This window comes from Ananas comosus, linkage group 11 (assembly GCF_001540865.1).
Source record: "Ananas comosus cultivar F153 linkage group 11, ASM154086v1, whole genome shotgun sequence".
NCBI lineage: Eukaryota > Viridiplantae > Streptophyta > Magnoliopsida > Poales > Bromeliaceae > Ananas > Ananas comosus.
This window is the reverse complement of record NC_033631.1, coordinates 10,105,570-10,124,969: the sequence shown is the minus strand read 5'-3', so window position 1 is coordinate 10,124,969 and position 19,400 is coordinate 10,105,570. Positions and strand designations below refer to the sequence as shown.

The following is a 19,400-nucleotide window of genomic DNA, read 5'->3' as shown; positions in this document are numbered from 1 at the left end:
GTGCACCCAAAAAAATCCCCATGCTCCCTGGTGCCACGCGGCGCCCATAGGGGTCATCCCCAAATCACCAACAGCTTGCTCCGTCGCCGCGCCCTCCGAGTCTCGAGCGCCTCGTCCGTGACCCACGAGCGCGAATCGCGGAGCGAAGAGGAGTTGTTGGAGGTCGAGGGGGAGTACGAGGAGGTAGTGTTCGTGGAAGAGGAGGAAGAAGAAGAGAGAGGGGAGGGTTTCGTCGTTTTGGAGGAACTGGGGATCTCCGGGGTTAAGCTCATTAGGGTTCCGGAGAGGAGGACGACGACGATGGCGGGGATCGATCCACACAAGAAGGTTCTTATGAGATCATTGATATGCTCTTGTTTCTGATAGTGATTGGATTTTTAACCTTATTTTAATTTTTTTTTTTCCATTACTTTTTGTTGGGATTCGCTGCTGTCCTTTTCCTTCTCCAAATTTTTGGCTGTAACGCTAAATCCAAGCTTCGATTTTTCTCTTTAAGCTAGGATTTTTTAGATTTTTTTTTTTTGGTTTATTATGTGCAAAACGATAAAAGGATAGATACGGCACTGGGCATTCAACTTTCTCCATAGAGATTATTATATTATTAACCATTATTTGGGTTTTGTTGTGACAAATCATTATTTGTTCCTCAGCTTGAAATGCAAAATTTTCCCTTCAATGAAGTTTTCGCCTTTAATGCTGTTATTAAAGTTTGAGTCTCTTTTTTTTTTTTTTTCCCATTTTTTACAAAGCCTTTAATGTTGTTAATTTTGTTTTGTTTTTTTTTTTCATTCTTACAATTTCTTTCCAAATTCAAATATATTTCTTTAGCTCCATTCCTCTCTCATTTGATTACGCCAAGCTCACATTTTTGCTACTTTGCGGAGTCAATTCCAGCTAGTTGTCCATGCGTCTCCATTAACATCATTTATGTTTAATTGTTGCAAAAAAAACCATTCATTTATTCCATTTTGTTCATTTTTTTTCTCTGTTCGCAAATTTTATGCGATTTTTACAATTTTTGGAAATCTATTCAGAACCCTGTTGAGGCAGAATTTTTCACTGAGTATGGCGAGGCGAGCCGATACCAGATCCACGAGGTCGTTGGCAAAGGAAGTTATGGCGTGGTTGGGGCTGCGACCGACACCCACACTGGAGAGAGAGTTGCAATCAAGAAGATCAATGATGTGTTTGAGCATGTATCTGACGCCACCCGCATTCTTAGGGAGATCAAGCTCCTTAGGCTGCTTCGCCACCCCGATGTCGTTGAGATCAAACACATTATGCTTCCTCCCTCTAGACGGGAGTTCAGGGACATATATGTTGTTTTCGAGTTGATGGAGTCGGACCTTCATCAAGTTATAAAGGCGAACGATGATCTCACACCTGAGCACCATCAGTTTTTCTTGTACCAGCTTCTTCGAGCCTTGAAGTATATTCATGCAGGTGAATACATTTTGATCTGAAAAAAAAGTTATGTGGCTGCTCATATATTTAGTAATTAGTAGATTATTAAATATTGATTTCCCTATGTTTGCATTCCAGCAAACGTTTTCCATAGGGATTTGAAGCCGAAGAATATTCTCGCCAATGCCGATTGCAAGCTGAAAATTTGCGACTTTGGCCTTGCTCGTGTTTCATTTAATGATGCTCCCTCGGCTATTTTCTGGACGGTATGTGATTCTCCCTTATGAAATACTTTTTCCTGCTCCTTTCATCGTGAATGAGTTGCCGTCATCATTTTAGTTTGTTTACTTTCTTGTCGTCACTTTTATCTTTTATTCTTTTGAGTGTCTTTTGAGTATGTCTCCTTTTTGTTGTATCCATGTACAAGTTAGTTCGTTGTTGGAGCAATATCCTGATTATTTGGATTCCCTTTTATTTTAGGATTATGTGGCAACGAGGTGGTATCGTGCTCCAGAATTATGCGGTTCTTTCTTCTCCAAGGTAAGATGATTTGCAGTTTTCATTCACATGCATAGATTATGCTCCCTGTTGGCTTGACAGCATACTCAAATGAAGAAAGCAGTTCACTCTACCCCCTAAATGGTTCACTGCAAATCGTTCTTTTGTCTGACATTTGCTCTGTTCTGTAAATATGAACCAATGCTCGGGTGGTTGATGTTGACCACTGTTTTTCAAAACCATTTACCTATTTTAAGAAGTATAATCTGATTGATTATTTCAATGCAGATATCCTAGAGCTGACACCACAAATTCCAATCAAACTGTATCAATTGTATCTAATTCTCAGTATTTATTCTATGCCAGGAGTCTTTTCTTTTCCTTTACCCACTGTTTTATAATAGAAATAATTCATGTTATATACATATATAGGAATAATTCCATCAACTAACTTATATAGACATTTGACCTGCAAGTTGGAAAAAAAAATTTATTTGATACATGTTTTGCCTATCATGTATTCTCTTATTTAAAGGAAACGACCAGCATTCAAGGAGGCTGCCAGCCTAATTTGAATGTGTTGTCCGCCTCAGAGGCCAGCATTGACTAATCATACTGATTGAGGAATGGTGGCCTGCGGGCTCTACTCAAAAAAAAAGAAAAACACAAACAAAAAAGAAAGAAAAAAAAAAGAAAAACTCAATCCTCCACTATGATCATGATATAAAGGTTGGTCGGTAGATCTTAATTGTAATGTTGACCACTCTGTGACTCCTTTCTAATGTTTACGTTAAACTGTAGACTGTCATTTGCAGGTTAGGCTCAGCTGTTTCCAGAAGCTATTATGCCAGTTTTGTTTTATTTCGAGTCTTCTTAAACCTGTTTCACTGTGAAAACTGATCTTGATAACCTATGGTCCTCTCTTTGGTCTATTTTACTTACGAGTTGAACTTGTTCTCGCATGCTTTACTGAACTGAGACATTTAACTTTTGCAGTACACACCTGCAATTGACATTTGGAGCATAGGATGCATATTTGCAGAGATGTTGACAGGGAAACCATTGTTTCCTGGCAAGAATGTGGTTCATCAGTTGGACCTTATGACTGATCTGCTTGGAACTCCTCCACCAGAATCCATTTCTCGGGTTTGTTTCCTTCCTCTTTCTTTCTGATTTAACTGCAAACAACAGTCCTACTCTAGTATATCAGTTCATTCTAAATTTCAAGAATCATTCTACTTTTCAGTTTATATATATGCTTTACCCAGTAACATTTCTATGTAAGTCAACTTTTATAAACAAATGAAAGTTCTGTGCATTATGTATTACAGATATGATACTTTACCCACTTGCACATTAAAGTTGCCCTTATTTGTTACTGAGGTTAAGCTCTAGTTAGTCGCATTATTGTTTGAAGATTAAGTATTAGTTTAAGTATCTTCATCTTGCAGTTCATCTCTGATTTAAAATTTCGGTCGATTTGTGCATTTGTTAACATTTCTTTTTGTGCCACAGATTCGAAATGAGAAAGCTAGAAGATACTTGAGTAACATGAGAAAAAAACCAGCAATTCCTTTTTCACAGAAGTTTCCTGGTATAGATCCTTTGGCTCTGCGATTACTTGAGCGCCTACTTGCCTTTGATCCTAAAGACCGGCCTACTGCTGAAGAGGTAGGGTGCCATAACATTAACTGTTTTATACAATGATATTGAAATTCTGGCAGTGCCAAATCACAACAGTAGATGCTGACATTGTTTTTTTGTTTTCTTTCAGGCCCTAGGAGATCCTTATTTCCATGGTTTGTCGAATGTTGAACGCGAACCTTCTACTCAACCCATCTCGAAACTCGAGTTTGAGTTTGAAAGGAGAAAATTGGCAAAAGATGATGTACGGGAGTTAATTTATCGAGAGGTAACCGTTGTATACTGTAACTTATGCTGATTCAATGTTATCTTTTGTATTACCTATTTACCTGCAATAAACTCACAGTTTATTCATCTATCTATTTTTATTGGAGCCGAACAGATTTTGGAGTACCATCCACAGATGTTGCAGGAGTATCTACGAGGTGCAGATCAGATGAACTTCATGTATCCTAGGTGTGACTTATGTAATGTTTTCACTATGCATATCTTTTATAATATGCTTGAAATAGTTGATTACTTGTCTAATTCAAGTATTGCTGAGATAGTGGAGTAGATCGTTTCAAGCGACAATTTGCTCATCTTGAAGAACATTATGGGAAGGGTGAAAGAAGCACTCCGCTTCTGCGGCAACATGCTTCCTTACCTAGGTAATTTTGAATTTGGAGTAGTGTATCTATCTATTTCTTTTACCTTATTCTCCCCAATTCCTCTTAAGTTGAAGGAAGTAACGTTTCGGTAATTTTAAGGCCCATAAACATTTTTTTTTCACCTTATAATTTGCTCCATCTACCAGGGAGAGGGTATGTGCCAATAAGGATGATGCTTCTGATAAAAGCGATGACTTTGAAAAGCGAACTGCAGATTCTGTCGCCCGAACTACCCTCGAAAGCCCTACGAGGCTACAGCAAGGAGAGAGATCCGACCATCCATCAGTCACAGATGGTCTAAGCAAGCCAAACTACAGTGCCCGTAGCTTGTTGAAGAGCGCTAGTATTAGCGCCTCCAAATGCGTAGTCGTCAAAGGAAAAAGAGATAATGAGGTAACAAAACTGCACTATAACTGTACCAGATTTTTGTCAAGCAAATGCTACTGATTGGTTTTTAGTCACTTAAAACTAAATTATGGCGTTATGAAAAAAACTTGTTTTATAATATGCATACTCATGTAACAAAGTCAAAGATGAACCTGCACTTTCAAGAGGTATGTATGAAAAATTCAGATTTTACAACAGTAAATATGCAAACAGACGATTTCCTAGGGATGTTAGAGTTGAAGCTTTGGCTCAATTGATAAATCTCAATGAATCTTGCTTATCCCAAGAGTAATCTCACTCGGCCTATGTATTACTAATCCTAATTAAATTTCGTAAACTGTAATACCGCTTTTTGCAAATTTCAGGAGGAACCTATTACTGAGAGCACTGATGAAGCAGTTGATGGGCTCACCCAAAAAGTAGCGCAGCTTTATGCCTAATAACACAAGGCCATCAAATGATTTTAGTTTTTGGATAATTGTGAGTAGGGGAAAGGGTTCAAGAATTTTGGGCCTCCGAATCAGGATCAGATAAGATGAGAAATCCCACACAACATGGTATGCTCATATTTCTTTGTTGTAGGCTAATGTATGTAAAATGTTTTTATTTAACTCTTAATTATTCTTCAACCGGATCATACGATCCGTTGTATTCTTTTTCGTCAACTATATCCTAGCTCAAAATTTCTAGTTGGCAATGCCATGTTCCATTATTTAAACATTCTTTATTTGTGAGGTTAAAAAAGCTTCTTCTATCATATGGTAGTCATTTTGCTGTTCTTGATAGTAATCAGTAAGCTTTAACTCAAGAAGTTAAGTTATTCCGCTAATCGGCTGGTTCACATTTAGATCGTAGATGTTTGGAATCCATGTTATGCAACTGCTAGTTCAAATTACACCTTACCTTTGGTTTATTTTCTGAAAATGATCAAAAAGTTTGGAAAGAAGTTTAATCTGGTCAAGAGAGATGAGTTCATGAAATGTTAGTACTGCTACAGAGATCCCTCGGAGTGTTTGTGCTTATTTATGCGTTTAATTGGTTTATATATAAAATCTAAGATTTAGTGATGTTCTATGTATTTGATAATAATGCATCAAAACTTTATAAAAGAAACATTTTTTGGGGCTATGTGATCGACAAGTCATTATCATTTGATTTTTGTCAATTGAATAATTGGCCCTGGGGAAACTTGTAGTACGCATCTTCATGTCATTGAAGTGGCGCAACTTCACACGCTCGCTGATTTAGGAGAACGTCATTTGTGGTGGACGTTGTAATCGAAACGTTTCTTAATCTTTGAAAGTTTAATTAATTAGAAACAGATCCAGTTTAAGAGCTTGGGATGTTCATACTAAGCCTTATTAGTTTCTATTTATAGTCAAACATTCTTATGTGGAGTTCACAAATTATACTAAAGCAACTGTGCAGTTTTGATTTTTGATGTTGTAGTACAATTCTAGTATAATTAAGTATAATATTTTTTTTTTGAGGAAAGGTAGCTTGCTACCGCTTTATTCATTAAAAGGATGAATTAGGCTACAGAGTGAGGCCCTCAAAGAACTAGACCAGAAGTAAATAAGACACTTAGAAAAGAAAGAAGAAAAGAAAAGATAGGTAACTCAGACTACAAACTCCATTAGGGAGGCGCCACCCCATAACATAGACCTATACTGAAGTAGAAGCGTTACGGACGTTCCGGACATCCGTAACCAACTGCTGTGGAGAGTGTTTGAGCTTCTGGAAAATATGCCTGTTCCATTCTAGCCAAATCACCCACTAGATGCATGCAATGGTTGCCAGCTCTTTTCTTCGTAGAGTGCTTTCACTGTCCCGACTCAAGTCCCAGAGTCTGCGAGCTGACCTAGAGTCTGCGAGCTGACGTACATCGATAGGTTCCCTTCCTATTACTCAACAAACAGCCCATAAGATTTCTCGTCGCTTGACAAGTGACGAATAGATGATCTATCGATTCCTCCTCGTCTAAGCAGAGAACACACATTTGGTCCCCCGACCATCCCATTTTTTGGAGGTTGTCCCTCGTAAGAGCCCTTTCTTTAAGAACCAGCCAAGCAAAAATTTTTACTTTAAGCGGAGTACGGATTCGCCATAACTTTGAGTGTCCGTAGGACTTGAAGCCTCCATCCTGCAAAAATGTGTAAAGCGATTTTATAGTAAACGTTCTGGACTGAGCCCATCGCCACACCACCGTATCCTTCCGATTGACAAGTCTGATATTAGACAGACAGTTTTGCAGATCCAGAACTTCATCCCTGTCTAAAGGCGTTGCCGGAATGTTCGGAGCCAGAATTACTTCCCAATTCCACCCGTTCTCGTCGAAGCAATCACTAACATTGCGGCGAGTACTGACAAAGTTCTTAAAAATCTGTGGATGCACAGTACTTAAGGGGGCCTCCCCACACTATATGTCACCCCAGAAATTCACACTCCGCGCATTCCCTATTGAGTAAGAAACCCCATTTTTGAAAAATTCTCTAGTACGAAGAACCCCTAGCCACTACTACGAGAAGGGTCTAAAGGATAAGCCTTTTCTCAACATTTTCCTACGAGAATAGTAAAGAGCCTTAATCAAGGAACCCTACTGGTGCGTCGACTCCGAGAGAAACCTCCACCACCATTTCGCCAAAAGCGCGATATTCTCAGGTCCTTAACTCCTAGCCCGCCATCCTTTTTACTCCTACACACCGTCTTCCACTGCACCAGGCAGTGGCCACCCGCAGCTACAACCCCTCCCTTCCAGAAGAAAGCTCTCTGTAACTTCTCAATCCAACGTAGGGCCCGACTACGCGCACGAAAAACTAAGAAAAAGTAAAGAGGTAAGTTTGAAAGGACTGAGTTTACCAAGATCAATCGTCCACCTTGGGACAGTAGTTAAGCTTGCCACCCTTGGATTCGTTTTTCAACCTTACTAACTATCGAACGCCAATCCTCCCGGCTAAGACGTTTGCACGACAGTGGCAGCCCAAGATACCGGGTCGGCAAGGTCCCAAGGTGACAGCCAAGGATGTGGGCCATCCGTTTCCCTTTTCCCTCAGTCGCTCCTAGGTAAAAAAGCTCAGACTTGCTCTTGTTAATCTTGAGTCCAGTGGCCCATTCAAAGATCTGCCACATGAATAGTAGGTTCTTCAATTGCCTGCGCTTCGCCTCGCAAAAAAAGAAAGTATTATTCGCGTACTGAATAATAGCTATCGAATTTTCCTCATTGGGACCTAGACCAGTAAGCAGTTTATTAGCTAGGGCTCTTTGCGTCATCCTCGCTAGACCCTCAGCCACTAAGAAGAAAAGATACGGAGAAAGGGGATCTCCTCGTCGCACCCCCCTTTTTGCTCTAATCCACGATGTGGGATGGGCGTTGACTAGGATCGCAATTTTCTCGTTACTGGTACATTGTTCGACCCACCTGCACCACGTGTGGTTCGCACCTAGCCACCCCATAACCTTCCTCAAATACCCCCAGTTGACTCTATCATAAGCCTTTTCAAAATCAACCTTAACTCCAACTCCTTCCACCCCATATTTAGTCCCCCACCCAACGAGTTCGTTAGCCGTCACGAAGGAATCCAGTATGTTACGACGTTTGAGGAAGGCAGATTGGGAGGGGGAGATAATCTCTTGCAGGGCATCTCGAAGACGGTTTGCAAGGACCTTAGAAATGATCTTCTGCACCCCATTGATCAAGCTAATCGGTCTAAAGTCACCCGCCTTCCTAGCCCCCTCTTTCTTAAGGACAAGGCAAACAAAGGAGTAATCAATTGGTCCCGTATCTGCTGAGCCATCAAACAAATCCTGAAAAATCCAACATAGGTCTTCTTGCACCACTTCCCAAAAGGTTTGGTAAAACTTCAAGTTGAAACCATCCGGTCCCGGATCCTTGTCTTCCCCTAGTTGGAACGTAGCTGTTCGAATCTCCTCCACATAGAAAGGAGAAGTAAGCCGCTCCAATCCGAGGATGGCCCGATCCGTAAACAGGGTGCTCCAGTCCCCAGTAGCCGAGTCTCTAGGGGTAGGAGGGGTGAACACTTCCTTGAACTTTGCAAAGAAATAATCTCTTTTCGCAGCTTCCGAAAAGATGACCCTACCTTCATCTTCAACCATTTCTATAGTGTTTTCCCGTCTTCGCCCATTGGCCACAGCGTAGAAGAATTTAGTATTACTATCTCCCTTTTTTAACCAATGTTGACGAGCCCTTGCTTTCCACAAAACCTCCTCGTCCTTAATTATAGCTGCTAGCCTATTCTTGTATTGCTTCCTACTCTCAATTTGTTGTATCGTCAGAAGCTGTTGTTCCTCAATAAGATTCAAGTGAAGAATATTCTCTTCACACTTCCTCTTAGTTTTCGAGATACTATAAAAGTTCGACTTACACCATTCCTTGATCCTCGTCCAACAGTGTCTAAGTTTAGCAGCAAAGTTGAGCATACCAGATCTGTCGCACTTCACCTCCTTCCACTAGACTGGAACTAAGGCTACGAAGTACGTCCGAGTAAGCCAGACATTCTCGAAACGGAATAGTCGGTTGAAGTTCATCCCCTTGTTGGAGGTAGAAAGAAGTAAGGGTGAATGGTCTGAAGTAATCCTCGGTAGAGCCACCACTATAGAAAGGGGGAAGGATAAATCCCACTCTGTAGATACTTAAAAGCGATCCAGTTTGGCCAAAGTCGGGGGATTCTGCATATTTGACCACGTATAACGTTGATTGCCCAGTGGAAGGTCTATCATTCCCAGCTCGTTAATAAGATCATAAAACAAAGCCGACGCTTTAGCACTCCATTGCTTCCCATTCCTTTCTACTTGGTTCCTAGTGAAATTGAAGTCGCCGCAAATCACCCATCGGTCGCTACAAAGGCCTTTAAGATCCACTAGTTCTCTACAGAAATCCTCCTTCCCATCCCACATCGGAGGTCCATAGACATTGGAAAGGAAAAAGGAGGTATTACTAGTTAAGTGAGTCACTTTGATAGTAATAGAGAAGGTACGAAAAAGCACATCACTGCAGCAGAAGACCTTCGAATTCCAACAAGTAATCAATCCTCCCGAATTAAGTCGCTCCTAGGTAATCAATCACTACAGCTTCTGACCGAATTAAGTATAATAATTAATAATACTTTTGAGAGGTTCGGAGTAGAGGCCAATGGACAAGCTAAATAAAACAAAACAAAACAAAACTGTCCATCCTTTCAAATTTTTAATTTTTACTATCCAATATTTTCATTTACTTGATTTGAGTCAATCAACGGCACTTTAATTTCAAAATTTAAATATATCATTTATCTTTACAAGTTTATTTAATATATTTCTACGACTCTCCGAAAATTAGCTTAAATTTTATAGTCAATGTGCACCATTGATCGACTCAAATAAAATAAATTGAAGGATTAGATAGTAAAATTAAAAATTTGAAAGACCGTGCAGTAAAATTCAAAATGGTCTATGAAATTTCATTACGTTTTTACCTTTTTTTATTCTATAGAAATGATCAAACATTTTTTTATAATAATAGCCTATAAGTATTCTACTATTTTATCATCTTATTCCAATATCTAGAGCACCTTAGTCATTACCCGGATTTGGAGGTGAATGATCACTAGATTCTCGGCAATTAGAGGATTTAATTTGGGACAATATATTAACAGCGCAGATCAATTGAATATTAGTCAAAATAAGTTGGCGAAATTAATGTCACCCTAATGCTAGTTGAGTTTTGCTATCTTCATGCACATTTATGTGCGCATAAAATTATATTATTCGTCCGATTCAGAGAGTTATCGTGAAACTCACACAGATAAAGATAAGCAGTGTGGGCTTCAAATTGTCTTAGCCAATTAATTGTAAGTTCCCGTGCAATTCAAAAGGTATTACATTTTTTTATAGCAATTTATGATATGCAAATTACACCACTTATTAACTAATAACCCACACCTGTCCTTAGATTCAATATTAAATTCAATATTCAATATATATCGTGTAGATGAACACAACCTACTAATCTACTATTACGGAAACATCATTGGAAATAACAAGGTTAAAAGAAAAAAACACACTCCTATGTTTAATGATTAATAATAATTTGAACACATTGCAGGGTGTTCTAAATTATCCAGTGCGTAATAAAATGCTTAAAATTTGGGGATTTGGTGAGGGCTAAGAACTACCTAGCAGGGTCTATGAAGAACAGGTGTAGGCGAAGTGGGATTTAGGCCAAAGTTGATGTACCCAAAATGTACCATGAAGTGTATGCTGTTCGATTCAAATTCTAGAGGAACAATAGCAAAATTGCCGACAAAAAATTTCTACAAAATAGTTTCCTATTGAGGATTAGTGCAAGTTCTTTTATTCAAAATTTCATCGACGATTTTCTTTGTAGTAAATTCAGAATCTCTAAGTTAGAGTTTTTGTATCCAGATATAAGAATCTTACTTTCATTTTGTTCAAAATTTCACCAACGAAGTGTTTAATTAATTTGTCTAATGTAAATAAGTGAAAACACAAAAGTATTGATATGAGTCACTGTTATTCTAAAAAATGTTCTCTTTATAGATAATTAGTATGTCTTTCTTGTTTAATAATACTATAAAAAATAATCATCTTACATTATTTAATATATTAATTTAATTTTCTCAAATTGAATTCTAGACCATGTCTAAGACCTACTAAAATAAAGCTCTAAAAATATTATTTCACAGTACTTCAATATTAACGACATGCGAGGTGGGATTGGAAAGCATTTCCCTTGTTGCAGTGACTACTAACATTTTAAAAAAGGGGAGGTGGTTTTGGGTACATTTAAGGGGTACGCTTTAGCGATCCACGGCTAGATTTTGTTTACCGCTGATTACGGCGGCGGACCCTCCGAGCCGACAGGCCGGCATGGATTCCTCCAAGCGGGAGACCAGCCGGCGATTCTTCCGCCCCCGCCCACACGCGCTGGGACACGTGTCGCCCCCTCCACCCGTGTATCGTCTCCCTAGTCCCTAATTCTCCTTGACATGACAACTCATTGCGAACCGTACCTACAGTTCCAGTGAACTTTTGTTTTTCATTTTTTTTTAACATGGTGTTAAAAAAAAAAATTCTGTATTTGAATCGTTTCATATTTTCAATATAGTCATATTTTGATTGCGAGTCTAGATGTGCTGAGTGTGTTGAATATAAATATTAATATTAAAAACATCATTTTTTGATAGTTTAAATTTTTAAAGAACAAATAATTATTTTATATAATTTAATATCTAGTGCGATCCGCGCTTGATGATTGATATTCGAAATTTTACGTTTAAAAACTAATTGCTTTATATTTAGCTGAGTTGAAATTTATAAAAAATGAATAAAATAGATAACTTACTATTTTTTCTCTTTAAAGTAAAAATAAACCTCTCAACTAATTGCTTTATATTTAATATCTGTTTTATTTATTTTTTAAAAATAAATTCAGTTAGATTTGTGAAATAATTAGAGCTTAAATTTGGGATCTCAGATATCAACCATACGGTCTGTGAGAAATAATGTATTTGTATACTCAAAAGTTGAGTGGAAATGTTACACGTAATCTAACTATGAATTTAGATAATTTTCTCAAAATTTTAGTATTACAAAAGTAAATGTGTGATAACACTAGTATGAAAAATAAGTTCTTGAATAGGAAAAAAATTGTAAAATTTACATCAAGCATATATATAGATGTAGCATTCATTTCCACTTAATATTTTTTACTTTTTTTAAAAAAAAAAAATATTCTGAAATCTCAGTCATCTTGTTTGTTATATAAAGCCCCCAAGCCCTTCTGTATCTCTTTGCTCCTCTTTTTTGTCCCCCCCACCCTTTCTCTTCTCCCTTTGTGCATGCTCTAATTAATTAATATGGCTAAGTTTGAGATGTCTCTATTAGGGCTTGATCTTACCATGGCCATTCCTGGATTAACAAGTTCTTCTTCTTCTTCTTCTTCTTCCTCTTTTCCTTCTCCCTCTTTTGTGTCAGGTGAGCTCATGCATGACACTTACCACCAGTACATACAAAAAGTTAATTTTTCATATTATTTTGTTTTGTGTTTACTTTTTAACCTTACAAGATATGTTTCCCATTGGAGTACTTTCGTTTTCTTCATTGCGTGGTAAATGTGACTTTAAGATTAATTAGTTTATTGAGCTCTTAGAGCTAACCATAGTGACCACATATTTTAATAAAGAAAAAAAATGAAAAATTATATGTGTCCCTTTTGGCCTTTTGGGTTACCACACAAATTAAGTTAATTTTTTGCCCTCCGGTTCGATGGAGAGAAAAAGAAGAGGGAAAAAGTTATCATTATTTTTTTACTAATTTGTATTGAAATTTGAGGGAAGAAAAAGAAAAAAAAAATGGAGAGAAATAGAGCGGAAATAATTTTCTATATATATTGGTCAATTTCATTTTTCTTCAAAAAAATGGAGAAAAAGGGAGAAAGATTTAATGATCTTTTATTATGGCCAATTTCTTTTTTTCTTCAAAAATGGAGAAAAAGGGAGATAAATTTATTTTCTACTTTTTTTTCTCTAATCCAAACTTTTTTATTTATCATTTTATCGTCTCTCTCTCTCTTCCTCTTATTTTCTCAATCGAAATGGATCATTACGCCTCTGACGGGTATTTTTGTAATTTTTGTATTTTAAAAAAGATAGACTTAATTATGAGATAGAATATGGGCATGGTATTTTTAAAAAGGGGCATGGTAGCACGCTAGCTGCTTTACTTTTTAGAAATATGAATTAAACAATACTGGTGAGGTAAAGAGACCTTAGTAGGAAAAAAAGAAAAAACTAAGAAAGTTACCTTTTAGACGGCAGAATATTCTTCCACTGGATGACCAATCTCGAGATCTTAGCTACCGTTAGAATCTGTGTAATCATTTTTAAAAATAACATTATTTCTTGAATCCCAGATGATCTGCCAACAAATTATCAAACTGGTCAATTTTGTTCGAATAAGCTGCGATCTATTTCTTAACACTCACCTATCCTATGTGCATCTCACGTCGCCCCCCAAATTCCTAGACTGAATCCCTTCTAGGGCCATCGCAAGTAGGAATTTACTAACAACATATTGTGTGAATAGATGGTCAATTGTCTCCTCTTCGACCCTACAGAAGACACATTTTGTATTCCTCATCCACCCTCTCTTTACAAGGTTGTCCGTTAAGATGTTCTCATCTTAAGGACAAGCTAGGTAAATATATACTTGCACTTTCACGGTATTACGAGTCTCCAAATCTTTCTTGTGTGAGCATCTCTTGTACGAATGTGGGCACGATGAGGCTAATGTTTGTGTGCGCCATGCATTTACATATGGTACTTAGTTGACAAATAATTAAAATAATAATAACCTATATTTCAAATGTTTATAAAATTTTTTAAGTACCAGTCACACTACGTGGCAAAATAATTTATCAACAACCATAAGATTAGAAAAATATAACTATTAGCTTATCCAGTTAATTATATAAAATGTTAAAGTATTTTATCAAAATAAAAAAAAAGACAATTCCTTTATTTTAACTTTTCTAAGTTTGTAAAAAGTCAAAAGTTTCATGTTGTTGGTATATTTATGGTGTGTGTGTGGGGTGTAGAAGCTGGAGGAGGTGGTGGTGGAGAGAGCAAGATGGTGATGATGAGGGAATTGGACATAAACATGCCGGCGAGCCGCGAAGGAGAGGACGAGGACGGGGAGGAGGAGGAGGCAAAGGAGGAGGATGGCGGGGCTCGCCGCGTCAAGAAGCTTCGCCTTTCCAAGGAGCAGACGCGCTTGCTTGAGGAGAGCTTTAGGCACCACCACAATTTGAACCCTGTGAGTTACATGAGCTTATATTTGTTAGGCTTATGGATTAGTCATATATATTAGCCATGTTATTTTTCATGACAATTAATCATGTTCATGATTTGGCACATGTTCATAAATCATGCTATGTGTATGGAGTGAAAAGATAACGAAAGAGGCAACAGAAAAATAAACGAAAAAATATATATATTTGACATGATACGACGAATGTCCAAATTGAACTAAAGGACCTCCTAGTAGAGAGGGGTTTTAGTAATAATTTTGATTCTATATTGTCCACAATATTTGTCCAAATTGAACTAATTAAGGGCCTCCTAATAGAGAGGGGTTTTAGAAATAATTCTGATTCTATATTATCCACAAAAGATGAATCTAGTAGAAAAAAGGTTCAGAATTAGTTTTATGGGAAAATGTTATGTTCTTTTAAGTAGCTTTACAAGACAGTTTACTTTACAGAATCGATTGCTAATGTTTTCTCTTTTTTTTTGTCGCAATAATTGTTTTCATGAATTACGGCAACTATCAAAATGAATTCTCTGATCTACTTTGCATGTTTGGTAATTAAACTGTTGTACAATAATGCAGTATCTCGTTAGAGCAAATACTTCTGTTGTATGAGCATATACCAAACAAATATAGTTAATCGTACATGTGTTTGTAATTATATTGATATATTTATATGGAGTAGAGCTACTATGCTATCGAAAGTATAGAGTATCTTATACTTTCGATATTTTGGTCCTTAGAGCAATCTCTTTAATCATTTTTAACTTTTGGATTAATACTATTATCTTGTGGAGACCAACCCTAAGGGTACTACGTACTCAACTCTAGAGGAAACCGCAATCATCTCAACCGTACAATTCTTGATCCAAAGATCAAGAAATCGAAAACATCAAATACTCTATACTTCCGATAGTATAATTATAATAGCTCTACACTATATATATATATAGGCTGTGGCTACTATACTCATATGAGTATAGAGTCCTTTGTACTCATAAGTTTTCAACCGTTCGGATGAAAAAATTTGCGGTTAGGATGAAAGTGGTTATGGTTAAGTTAATAGTGGACCCCCTAAGGTTGAGTGGGTGGTTGGTTGAATAGTATAATCTAATGGGTGAAAATAATTAAAGGATAGATTTAACGGCCAAAAACTTATGAGTACAATAGCCTCTATACTCATAAGAGTATAGTAGCCGGACTCTCTCTCTCTCTATATATATATATATATATATGCTAATTTATTACTGGTTGCAAAAGTAACAAAAGTAATAAATGAGAGGATTATTGAAATGGCATACAGAAGCAAAAGGGAGCGTTAGCTGTGAAGCTGAAGCTGAGGTCGCGTCAAGTGGAAGTGTGGTTCCAAAATCGCAGGGCAAGGTGCAATATGCTTTCTCTCTCTTCTTTAAAAAAAAAAGCTATGGTAATAAATTATAAATATTATAACACAAACACTAAATTAAGATAATTAAGCTCGTACGAGTTATTAATTAATTGATTTGTTTCTTTTCTTTTACAAGCTTATTTCTTAATTTGAGCCCTACATTTCATGGTCAACGACTTTTATTGCACTTGATTTTTTTATTTTTAGCCTTCTCACAACTGGGTAGGGGTGGAAACGAGCCGAGCTCGAGCGAGCTTATGTCAGCTCAAATTCGGCTTGAAATTAATTTCGAGCCTAAATCTAGGCTCAAGCTCGACTTGAAATTAATTCGAGCCGAGCTCGAGCGAGCCTAATTTCGAGTCGAGCCGAGCTCGAGCTCTAAACGAGCCGATTGAAATTCTCGACATTATATAATCAATAGTTTAATTTTTATAAAACATTACCTACAATTTGATGCAACATGTCCAATAGTTCAAAATACAAAATAATTATAAGAAATGTGAGCTAGGATGACTTCCTGAGTGGATGAGGGCCTAAGAGAGAGAGAGAGAGAGAGAGAGAGAGAGAGGAAAAAAAAGTAGGGATTTGAAAATTTGAAAATTTGAAAGTCTGAAAGAGAGAGAGTGTTATGTAAATTTAGAGTTAGGCTCAATTGCACGGTTGTACTTGTTCGGTTTATTTTATGGGCCAACAATAATGCCCCAAATTAAATTAAAACCTATATATAATTAAAATACATTATATATATATATATATATATTTTCGAGCTTTCCGAGCTTTTCGAGCCTAATTCGAACGAGCCGAGTAATACTCAAGCTCGGCTTGAAATGAATTTCGAGCCTTTTATTTTGTTCAAGCTCGGCTCATTTAATTTCGAATCGAGCTCGAGCAAGCCGAATATCGAGCTGAACACGAGTCGAATGCGAGCCGGCTTGCTCGTTTGCCAGCCCTACAACTGGGTCAGTAAATGGGTCACCTTTGATTCGAAAAAGACAAAAATTAAGAGATATTTACAAAACAATGTTCAACCCCATGCATATACAATTAGGTTGTTCATTCGTTAACTTTAGGTGATGGTTGAGAAAAACGTACACAATAACGTGACTTTTATTTCTCGCGTTTGATACGCAACATGCACGTGCTAGGTACGTAGGAGGATACGACTTTTGAACTACGTGCCTACGATTTTTTTTAGTGTAGAATACAAAATAATTTTTTATATAATTTGTTAAAATATAAAAAGATACGTAATGCAAATTTTTGTTTTCATAGAACCACTATTCGAAAGGTGATTCAAAATGCATTTGAAGTATTATCTACGTGCCTACGTTTGTGTGCATGTGTGCATTCCTTTTAAGTTTGATGTTCTACTCTTCTAACACAAAAGCACATTTCTGCTTAATTTCCACATTAAACTAAAATTTTTAGAATACAATATTAAGGCATGCTTAGTTCATGATTGGAATAAGCATAGAAAATGGAACATGATTGTTTTGGAATCAGAAATAGAATGACGAATAATCCAAAAATGTTTGGTTCATTATTGGAATAGAAATCAGAATAAAAATTTAAAATTTTTGAGAGAGTGTTTTGATTAAGAAAGAAAAAAGTGATGAAGGGGGAGGAAGTAGGTGTTGGTGAAAGAGGACTTTGAATAGTTTACTTTGGAATAAGCCAATCCTGAATTCAACACCAGATTGAATTATAAATAAATTTGGTCATTCTTATTCCGGAGTGAAATGGAAATGAAAATCCGATTCCTATAAAACAAACGGCAACTATCGGAATCAATGAATTCTATTTCGATTCCATAGTCTAAAATAGGTGAAACAAACATAAGTCTTTCGGAGCTCCACCAAATCTATTATTTCTGAAATTTTACTTAAATTTATAAAAGCGATATTTACTCTGATGCTAATTGTACAAGCTAGAATTTAAATATTAAAATAGAATAATATAGAGAAATCTCTCAAAAAAAATAATATAGAGAAGAAAACAATAGAGGAATTAGGTAACTAATTAAACACTGTATAAAAGTTTACTCATCAACGATTTTCACCCCAGTTCAGAGGAGTAATATAAAGACCCAGCTATATAGTTGATCTAGTTTTAATTGAACTTATCTAAACTCTACTAACATTAATCTTGAGTATGTTTAAACTTTATTTTAAACATAACATTAATTAAACTCACACTTAACTTAAAATTCCAACTTCAATTTAGTCTCAGTTTAACTTTTTCTCTAATTTGTAGTTCGGATTACTGATTCTTCCAATATATTTGTAGTTTAATTTGGTCTTTACTAAAAATGATATATAATTTTTCTTGTGAATAATATTTTAAACACGTTTCAGTGAACCTAGTACGTGAGTTCAACATCTGTGTACGCAAGTTCGGGAAGTATATATATATATATATATATATATATATATATATATATATATATATATATATATATATAAGAACTAATGCTTAAACAAAAATGATATATATTATTCATGAATATTTTTTCTTATACTAATTCGGATTTTTTGTTAGGTTTGATGTAGTTCAAATTAGCTTATGTCGATTGAGCTATTCAAAATTTTTCACGTACATCTAGAACCAAAGTATCAAACTGTGGATGCAGGACCAAGGTGAAGCAGACTGAGATGGAGTGCGAGTACTTGAAACGGTGTTTCGGGTCGCTAACGGAGGAGAACCACCGCCTCCAGAGCGAGGTCGAGCAGCTGCGGGCGCTACGGGTGCCTCCACCGGTCGTTCTTCCACCTCACACGCGCCTCTCCCTCCCCACATCCTCATTTACCATGTGCCCACACTGCGAGCACATCAGTTCTGCTACATCAACATCACATCACACAACCTGGCGGTTGCGGTACTCGCAGTCGATCGGTTTCGGCATTGTGCCCTAGCCAGCCATCTGCTACATGTTAAGGAAGCGAAGAAATTTAGTTAAGAAATGTTGGGTGATGATGGATATATATGATGCATGGAATTAAATGTTGTAAATGAAAAGCATGTATCAGCTTGATTAAAAGTTTGATCAGTTATTCATACATAGTATATATATATATGATTATTATTATTTGGTTAAACTTACCGAAATATCCTTTTTAATCCACCACAGTTTCTTGATACAAATGCTGTGCTAAGTTGATTTGGATCATGTAAAATAGATCCAAGCCTAAGTTTTGTGATTCTATGGCCCGGCCCAGGGAATTTTTTGTGGACCGTTTGAGGCAAATCTTAGGCAACGAATTAAGGCCCTTTTGGCATTGAGGGCTATTGAATTCTTAAAAAAACAATTGGAAGAAAAAATATATAAAAAATTATATTTTTACATTTTCCAGTAAAACCGCATAACATATTGTAACTAAATTATTGCGATCTACAATATATAATATTCTTTTTTACAGAAATAAACAAAATATATTTGATGCACTCTCCCCCCAATCCTAAATGAAAGTTAACTTGCAAGTTGAGGACAACTTTTAAGCTGTCACGACTTGTTTATTAAAAAATGTTAACACCCTGTTACTTCACAGCGTGACCATCTATTATTTTTCCGCGAACATAATTTGGGCTTGAAAAAAGAGTTTATGAAG

General features: G+C 36.7%; 2 protein-coding genes across 2 annotated transcripts; both read left to right on the top strand.

The window, feature by feature from the left end:
• LOC109717244 (mitogen-activated protein kinase 9-like) lies at positions 64-5,251 on the top strand. The gene is made up of 11 exons (XM_020242917.1): positions 64-327; positions 1,035-1,443; positions 1,543-1,670; positions 1,885-1,944; positions 2,899-3,048; positions 3,418-3,573; positions 3,677-3,814; positions 3,929-4,002; positions 4,095-4,196; positions 4,343-4,589; positions 4,949-5,251. The coding sequence occupies exons 1-11, from the start codon at positions 301-303 to the stop codon at positions 5,021-5,023; spliced, it is 1,566 nt and encodes a 521-aa protein (XP_020098506.1). The 5' UTR covers positions 64-300; the 3' UTR covers positions 5,024-5,251.
• Positions 12,500-18,851, top strand: LOC109717781 (homeobox-leucine zipper protein HOX3-like). Its single transcript, XM_020243683.1, has 4 exons — positions 12,500-12,575; positions 14,197-14,414; positions 15,712-15,791; positions 18,425-18,851. Exons 1-4 carry the CDS (start codon positions 12,500-12,502, stop codon positions 18,705-18,707), a joined length of 657 nt encoding a protein of 218 aa, XP_020099272.1. The 3' UTR covers positions 18,708-18,851.

What these genes read in the sequence shown, in the direction of transcription:
- LOC109717244 (XM_020242917.1), top strand. Translation starts at nt 301, where the DNA reads ATGGCGGGGATCGATCCACACAAGAAG. An exon ending in GCGGTTCTTTCTTCTCCAAG is followed by an intron (nt 1,945 to 2,898) that starts GTAAGATGATTT and finishes TAACTTTTGCAG; the next exon opens with TACACACCTGCAATTGACAT. An exon ending in ACCGGCCTACTGCTGAAGAG is followed by an intron (nt 3,574 to 3,676) that starts GTAGGGTGCCAT and finishes GTTTTCTTTCAG; the next exon opens with GCCCTAGGAGATCCTTATTT.
- LOC109717781 (XM_020243683.1), top strand. Translation starts at nt 12,500, where the DNA reads ATGGCCATTCCTGGATTAACAAGTTCTTCTTCTTCTTCTTCTTCTTCC. An exon ending in ACCACCACAATTTGAACCCT is followed by an intron (nt 14,415 to 15,711) that starts GTGAGTTACATG and finishes AATGGCATACAG; the next exon opens with AAGCAAAAGGGAGCGTTAGC. An exon ending in TTCCAAAATCGCAGGGCAAG is followed by an intron (nt 15,792 to 18,424) that starts GTGCAATATGCT and finishes CTGTGGATGCAG; the next exon opens with GACCAAGGTGAAGCAGACTG.